Source organism: Lupinus angustifolius, chromosome LG02 (genome assembly GCF_001865875.1).
Source record: "Lupinus angustifolius cultivar Tanjil chromosome LG02, LupAngTanjil_v1.0, whole genome shotgun sequence".
Classification (NCBI taxonomy): Eukaryota; Viridiplantae; Streptophyta; class Magnoliopsida; order Fabales; family Fabaceae; genus Lupinus; species Lupinus angustifolius.
In genome coordinates, this window is record NC_032010.1 from 15,229,426 (window position 1) to 15,238,632 (window position 9,207).

General features: G+C 35.8%; 1 protein-coding gene across 2 annotated transcripts in view; it reads right to left on the reverse strand.

The window, feature by feature from the left end:
• LOC109336594 (ureide permease 1-like) overlaps positions 1–1,976 on the reverse strand; it is a 6,655-nt gene extending 4,679 nt beyond the window's left edge. For both annotated transcript variants that reach the window (XM_019573300.1, XM_019573290.1), the window contains exon 1: positions 1,700–1,976. In XM_019573300.1, coding sequence (XP_019428845.1) covers positions 1,700–1,936 — 237 coding nt within the window. In that variant the 5' untranslated portion in view covers positions 1,937–1,976. The remainder of the gene's footprint in view (positions 1–1,699) is intronic.

A 9,207-nucleotide genomic window follows, 5' to 3' on the forward strand; every position in this document is an offset into this window, starting at 1 on the left:
TATAATTATTGGTGATTTATGTAGATTTAAAAGGAGAGGGACGAGTTGTTAATTTCACTAAAAATCAAGAGGTGTCAGTATAATTTACTCTTTTACTTTTTAATGAAATGAAATATTCTAACTAGGCGGAGACATAAAATGAGACTATGGATGGCAATGGAACTCGAACCCACAAGTACTCACAGATAATACCTGCAACAGGTTGGGTCTGAATTTGTGTTTTGATCCGAGATAAATGCGATCCGAGATTTTGAGACCCGCTGTTGGATGGGTTTAGGTAATGAGATATACATACTCGCGTTACCCAGACCCGTTTATTCATTCCTAAATCTATATATAGAAACGTCATTGTAATATCATGTTAATCATAATTGCAATATTATATCTGCTAGGTATCCAGGACCTATAGGGAACAGACCCAGCAGGTAACAACATGAGTCTGGAGCGGATCTAGATCTAAAAATGAAGCAACATGATAGGTCTGGATAATACACTATTTAAACTCATCCAGACACATTATCATCTCTAAATAAAACATGAATAAAAATATGTGATCTTCATTCCTCCATTTTAAGAGATTACTTAATATATGTGAATGAATCTATGTAGATCATATTAGAAAGACTACTTCAAACCACAAGGATCTACAGGAAGAGTCCCGAAAGTTTATCAAACTTTATAACATTGGAGATTGGGTCTAGGGGGTATCACCTTCCCCAACATCGAGGGAATTAGATGTGTGGAATTGAAGTCCATTAAATTTTCAACACAGACAGCATCATCATATACATCATTACATTAAATTTAAGATAATAAATATAAAAACTACTTAAATCTCAACCGTTGAATATGGAGTATAATATTAGGAGTAGTATAAGATAATTTCTCCTGAAGTTGAAATTGTATGCTTGCAAGTTGCAGGCATCTTAGATGGCTTCTTTCAAATCTCATTTAGGTAGGAATTGAAGAAACCAACAATTATGTACCAGACTTCCTAAATTGAATATGACATTGATATCTTTATATGTTTTATCAAATTAAGGGTGTATATACTCACTTTAGAATAGCTTAATCTAACGTTATGTTTGTGTAAGATCATAAAACTTATTTTCTTAAATTCATTAATTGTTTGACACATATTTTATTTCTTCTTTTGTAATATATTTTAAAATGAAAATTTCTAGAAAAAAGTGAAATAAAACACGTGTTAAACAATCAATAAATTTAAGGAGATAAGTTATCTCTTAATATAATGAGATACTTTATTCTCTTCGCATAAATAGTTTAAGCCATGTTCTTTTTTTATTTATAACTAAGCATATTCTCTCACCTTATTGGTAAGGAACTAATCTCTTTCGAGGTGCGTGAATGTCTTTCCTAACAACTGTCACTCACAGAAATTGAACATTTAATCTATCTAAAAATTCAGTAAGGTGTTACACCACTAAACCAACGTTTTGTTGGTTTAACTCACACCATTTAATGATAGAATAAAAGATGATTTTGTACACAATACTTTAAAGTCTTGAACTTCCATGAAAAATACATAAACCATATATATTTATGCTTGTATATTAGTTTTAAATACTCGGTTGACTGTAGGAACATCATCTAAAATGATGGGTCTATGAAGGATGAACCTCACATATTTATCTTAAGAAAGAATAAATATCAAATACATATATAAACATACACACACCTGAGAAAGCTGAGATAAGAAGTTTGGTTTATGAATTGTGCCCTTGCCAATCTCACCAAAGGTGAAAGCAATGATAATAGCAGCCAATAGATTGGTGATTGAGTAGTCAAGGTAAGTGTGTTGAGGAAGACGACCTCTCCTTTCTAATAGTGTCATAACAGCGGGCCATGTCCCTAAGAAGAAAAGAGACAAAAGCATGCATACTATTGCACCACCCTTGCTCTCTACCATATACATTTTCAACTACTCACTACAATAGAAGATCCTTTGAGATATGAACAAGTTAATTAAGAGTATATACCATTGGATATGAATCTTGAAAGTGACATCATATTATTTAGAATTGTCTAAGGGTCAACGGTGTAGCAAGTAAATAGAATCATTTGTATTAAAATAAGTTGTCTAGTTTCACTCAAAAGGATAACACTTGAGGGGAGGATTTTATTAGATATTTTTTTAGAATTAATATTCTCTACAGAGATGTTCAGTACTGGGTATAGGTACTAACATATGACACAAATAAATATTTAAAGGTTCAAATTTTTATTCTTTTTAAATTATAAAATCATCTTTCCCATTACTTTCTAATACTGGAGGGTAGAGGAGCTCGTTTCATTTTTTTAAGCCCTACATATATTATTACTAATGTATTATGCACTATTTGAACTTTGAAGTTAGCCTTTTTAAAGTGATTTTGAAGGTTTACGTATTGAGATTAATCAATTACTTATCAAAATCTTATTTCTAATTTTTTATGGGTCGAAATAAAATTAAGAAAATTTCAAAAGTCATTACTTTTTGTGTGAAAGGGTATTTACATCACTATTCTTCATCAAATGATATGTTTTATTTTGGCTTTTTTTCACTAATAAGGATATCTCAAGGTAAGGAATTAATTCTTTTTAGGTTATTGATTGTCCTCCTAACAATAACTCCCAGAAATCGAATAATCAACATTAGGAATTCAGTGGAGCCACACCTTGTTTGTTTTTGCCTCTTTGTTATAAATGAATATATCTTTATTCATTCAACATTATATATTTAAAACAATTATACTATTACCACCTAACAATTTTTTCATTTAAGATTTTGAGTTGGTGTAGAAATAAAAGATAAAACTTCATGAGTAATAGAAATAGTTTAATTTATGGCCTGAGGAATTACTAAATTTAGTTATACATATACCTATTCTAAAGTTATAATTTGTTCATGGAAAGAAGGAAAAAACATATGCAGTTGTTTAATTTTGAGTTATTTATAGTACAGAAAAATCAACCATTTATATTTATATAGTGCCATTTTGATTCTTTAATAATAAATACGTGAAAGTAAAATAACAACTATAATATACAAAATAATTAATTTCTACCGAAAATGTAATTAGAACAAGTGTTCGACAACCCCTCCCTACACGCCTATACTCTTCATCTCACTTTTATTTAATTTTATTAGCTCAAAATCAATTTTATTTAATTTTTAGATGCGGGATTTAATTGTCAGAATAACCTTTTTTTAATTAATTAAATTAATATTTCAATTTAGTGAGAGAATCCTTCACGGTTAAGGAACGAAAGAACGGAGAAGCCCATACACATTAATATATTATGACCTTTTGACTGAAATTTCAATTAGAGGTGGAAAAGGTTGAAGAAGAGGCAAATATTTGTTTCTCTTCATGTTTTTTATAATAAAAATATAATTTTACAATAAATAAAAAATATATGAATTATTATATATTATTTTTTGTTTGTTATTATATGGTATCTGTCTTTTCATTATCCATATTTGTAAAGATTGGGCTGAGTCCCAATTGCATTTATAAATTGTGTAATACTACATATAGTACTCATTTCTTGTGGGTAAAAAAATAGTAAAATATGAATCCAATATAATTCAATTTTTTTCACCAACAATTTTCTTTTGACATTCAATTCAGGCACTAAGGAAAGATGTCTGTATTTGTCAAATATGATGACTTCAAATGTGTAATATTTAATTTCTGGGACAATAATGTCTCCGCAAGAGACAAAAAAATAGACTATGTATGTACCAATAAAGTTGGACTTTGTTCTTAGTATAAGTTTTATATTACTATAATTACATACGAAAAGTGTCCCAATATGATATGGATTAAAATTTCAAAATATATTATGCATTAAGATTAAATAATTTAACATTGTATTCATATATATGATAACAACTTTCAATAGAACAAAAGAATAACGCTGATGAATGATACTTAATTTTTATCGGGGGAGATAGTTAATTCTATTTTTGTTTGACTGTTTTAATGAAAAGAGATTGTTTCTCATTACATATTTTTTCTTTTGTATTGAATGAGTGTGGTCAGTATCAAGTGCCCAGTTGGATGGAGATGATTAGAAGTCTTGGTTGGAATGCTCTATTGAATCGCTGTAGGAGGTACTTGAAAATGTTCTCCGACGATCAAGTCAGTATGTGGTTTCTAGAGAGAAAATAACAGAGAAGTTAGAGTAAAAGTAATAAGTGCAAACAATAAATGAGAGAATGAGAATTAATTGATATTTCCTGTGTGGGGATCTCATATTTATAGTAGTTCGGAGGGGGTCGATGTGGCATCCGACTATTGGCCAATGCTTGGTTGGTAAGAAGAAAGCATGTTGGGTTGTCCTTGTTCACCCTGTGGGTCTGCTATTGTCAATTTGTTAGGAGGCGGGTGGGATTTTGCAGGCGTCGTGACACGTAAAATGTCAGGGGTGCATTAATGGCAAGTCAGTGGCGCATTAATGGCAAGTCAGATGTGCATTAATGAGAAGTCATAGATGCATTAATGACGAGTCAAAGGTGTATTAATGACGTCTTCAGAGGGCGCAGTCCACCTTTGGCGGGTGGATGGTGATGTTCGACCTGTTATTAACTTGGGGAGAGTCTAGAATGACTCGGATTTATCCGAGGAGGAAAAGTTGCCCCTAGTCTATTAGGGTGCCTGAGGGTAGGCAAGCTGATAGACTCAGGATTCTCTATGCAGCGTTTGTTCAGATTATAGACTCTGTTCTTGACGTTTCCGGGTTATCTATATGAGTAGCCTCTAGGTCTTTGGGTAGGTCATGATGGCTATCTGCTCTTGGTTGACACATGGAGGATCGGTAGTGTTCCAATTGGTGACCTTAGGTGTTTAACTGATGTGTATGTTCGTTTCAGATTCTTCTCCTCGTTTGCTCAACCATCGTTGGATTATCCTTGAATGATTATGGATTGGTAGGACGAGCCTCCAGGTTAGGCTTCGGGTATGGCCCAGGCCCAACCCATTTACTATAAATAGGGGGTTGCTTCCTTCATTCTTCTCCACTTTGCTACTTCAGAGAAATTACCTCCTGCCGAGCTCGCACGATATTTGAATCTAACCATAAGCCCTTTTTTCTTTCAAAGCTCCCAACTCCCAGTAACTCGATAATTCCTTTCTCCCTTTCTTCTTAAGCATAAACTTTTTGCGTTTATACTAATGTTAAGCGGGGATTCTAGTCTTGGTGAGGTGGAGATCCTGCCTGGCCTCCACCCATTTTTACTAACACTGCCTCTCGCCGCCGCCAGTGAGCTCGACTTGCTTACACCTCGGGTAGTAGTCATTCTCCGTGGAGGTGACCAAAATAGTATCCTTGTCGGCCTTATTACATAACCTAGAAAAAAGAAGGCCGAAAGTGAGGTTGCCTTGATGGACTAGACGACTCTCTTAGAAAAGTGGCGTCCGATCTTGGATAATATATCCAGTTTGGAGTATGACACTTCTTCTGATGATAGGTCTATCATGGGGCAGAATTTTGCTGATCCTACCGATTAGTTCACTATCCTATAGGGCACGGCAGGCACTAGCTCCCATTATTGGTGGATTGACCAAAAGGTTCTAGATACCCCGTCTTTCTTCCCCCTAAAGGTGCATCCTGTCGTGGACGTGCTGACTCGCCCAGCGAACGATCCAATGGTATGCTCCCACCCCTCAGGAGCGAGTCTGCCAGGATATACTAGTGGAGAATAAGAATCGTTGAAGCTTCTACATGTATGAGTATGTTTGCCGGCAGATAGGGGTAAGGATTCCCTTTGTAGGGTGGTACACCGAGGTGTTGCAGCATCTCCAGATGGCCCCTTCCTAGTTGTACCCGAAATTTTGGGGTTTATCAGAGCGTTCAAGATGTTCTATGGGGTTATGGAGTGCCCTACACCCTCCGGTTGTTCTTCTAGATGTTCTGAGTGACCCTTAGTACGAACAAAGACGAAGCTAGAGCTAGGCACCGAGGGTGAACGTCCTTGTAGTCTTAGAACGATCATGCCCTATTCCTTCCCTTCGAAGGGTTGATAAAAAATTTGAAAGGCAACTTCTTCCGCGTGGAGGCCAGAGGGACACACCATACTCAGGCATATGGTCTTGACAATCTCCTAATTTTCCTTTTTTCTTGGAATGGGGGAATTCACCAAAAGCCCACTGACTCGTGCGGTTTTTCTTACGAACAGCTAGACGACCAGGAGAAGAGGGCGGCAGACGAGATGCTATCCTAAATCAAGGAGGGACGGGTGATCCCGTGCTATAAGCTCGTCCAAGGCGACCAAGCGTTTGATGAAGCAGTCGGTAGGTTTCTGGCCATAAGTATCTTCACTACGATTTTGCTTATTATAATGGCTGTTTGATTTGCTTTTGTTATTTCTCTCAGCAGCGGCCATGAGGGACCAAGCTGATCGAAGCAGGCTCTTGAAACGGGCTGCCTTCAAGAGGAGGGACACGAAAGCTAACAAGCGGTCTAGGTAGAGTTCGCCAACCCGGTCTGAGGGTCCATCCGCCACTCATAGGAGGGAAGGTGGACATGTGAGCAGTTCGGGTGAGGCTCAGTTATCTCAACTGGTTCCTTTCACCATCGCCCTCTAGAGTCATCCTCAAGCCAATCGGTCGACTTGACTGCTACATTTGCATTTGCATTGTATTTAACTTGCATTTTAGGACATAATTAGGACTTTAGGATTGTTTTTAGCTTTTATTTCTATTTGTTCGAGTTGAGCGGGTGTTTTTGGCTATTTTGTGCAGTTTAAATGGATTGAAGCAAAAAAAAAATAGAGATTGGGTGCAAGATGATGGAATTCAGTGTTAAGTCTATGTGGAGACCTATTGAATGGATAAAAGAAGTCGTGAGTGTTATATTATATTCCTATTGTTAGATTTGTTTTGTTGGGCTTAGCCCAATATTTTGTAATTAGGATAAATGATCGTTCTCCCTCAAGGATGAAACACTTTATACTTTACATTACAATTCTCTAATTTGAGATTCTCATCTCCATCATGAGTGAGTAATTCCCTTTATTTCTAGGATTGGGGTTGTGCCCTTTTACATTCAATAAATACTTGTTCTTACTTCTATTTTATTGAATGTTGTGATTTCAATCATCAAACTAAGTTTTATTTGTGTGGGTTGTTTGGCCAATAAATTACACCTCTTAGATACATTGGGGAATGACCGAGAGGTGCAACCAACTATCTGACCATTCAGTTATTCAAACTAGAATCCTAATTCACGAGAGTAGTCTTAGGATTCTTGGGGGTTTCTGGAATTCACCTTGGGCTGCTACGAAACGATTGGATAGAAAGACTCAAGTAAAGGATTTGATTGATAACCGTACTACGAGAGTAGGTGCAACTTCAATTGAGTACACGTGTTGGAGCTCGAGAGATAATGACATATATCAAAGAGCAATTCACCCTCACAACTTAAAGTTCATGACAATGTGCAAAACAAGGATTTGTGATTATAAAGGCGGTAACCCTTATCTTGGGAAATCTCCCTAAATTAGATGTTAATCCTTTTTAATATTTTCATAATTATTCTTGTCAATTTCTCAATCGTTCTAAATTCAATTTTATTTCCTTATCTTAGTTACGTATAAATTAATTGTTATAATTAAAGGAACTTTCCAGACCTCGTGGAATCGATATTTTTTTCTTGACGACATAATTGTGCATTTGCAATTTTCCCTATCAAGTTTTTGGTGCCGCTGCCGGGGACTGTGTCAAAATTTCTTTAATGCTCAATTAATTCATTACTTTACTCTAGTGTATTACGCGTTTTCCTTTTTCTTGGTACCTCTGCAGGTTGCCCATTTGGTTTATGCAAAGTTCAAATGTCTATTAAGAGCCAGAAAGAATTTTCGTAGAAAAAGAAGGAAACAAAGAGAAAGAGCAAGAGAATGACGTGCGTGTGTACAAACAATGGCTGAACGAGATGAAAAACCACTTCGCGACTATGTAGCCCCTAATTCTTGTAGTTCACGTCCTGGAATAATCCGCCTAACTATTGAGGCAGAGAACTTTTATTTGCCATCTGCTTTGATCCAAATGATGATGCGAACCAATTTGGAGGAGGAGCTCATGAAGATCTGAATGCCCATATTGATCAGTTCTTGGAATTCTGTGAGACTGTAAGGACCAATAAGGCTTCTTAAGATACCATTTGTCTCTGCATATTTCCATATTCCCTTAAAGACATAGCTAAGAGGTGGCTAAGAAATCAAAATTCTGAAATTCAAGCAATATTGCGAACTTTGGAGGAGGCTTTTCTCAACAAATACGTTCCTCCTTCCAAAACTGTGCACTACAGGCACCTCATCCAAAACTTCAGTCAAAATGATGGGGGAGTCAATTGCTGAAGCTTGAGAAAGATTAAATGAGATGACTGAAGCTTGCCTCATCATGGCATTCCAACATGGATGCTAGTTCAGAACTTCTACATTGGGCTAGACTTTCCATTACAACAACTATTGGACTCTTCAGCAGGTGGTGCCTTTATGTGCAAAAGAATTGATGTTGCTTCAAAGATCATAGAGAATGTAGTTTCCAATCATCATTTATGGGCGAAGGAGAGGATACACCATCCAAGAAGAGACTCTGGTGCATAATATTCAGGAAATCAGATGGAGAATGTAATTTCCATGCTGGAGAACTTTTCTCAAAGGTTTGGAAAGCTGGAAAAGTACCATGCTAATGCTATTGGGTGTACTACAACATGTGAGGGGTGTAAAACAAAAGGACATGAGTGGCATAAATGCAAACACTTCATTGAACCCGAACATGGAGCATTGACTAATGAACAACCTGAATCATGCAATTAATATGATTATAAGGAGAAGAACAAACAACAATTCAACCCACCATAAATGCAGAACAATCTAAACTTTTCCTGGAGGAGAAACAATACTCTAAATCATCAACATTAAGATGAGCAAGGTAATAGGAAATCTACAACAAGGTTCCCACAAGTACAATCTTCTCCTATTGATCTCACTCTTATAACAATAATGGAAGATCGGAAAAAATTACTTGCTAACCATAATAAATTTCAAGAGGATCAAATCACAATTAATAAAAATGTTTCAAATATTTTAAATGATTTAAATTCTAAGATAGAAAACGAAAATCCATGGAAAAATGTTAGAAACACAAATGTCGCAACAACCTAGCAACTTTAATAGGCAAATAGGGATGTTTCTGGAAC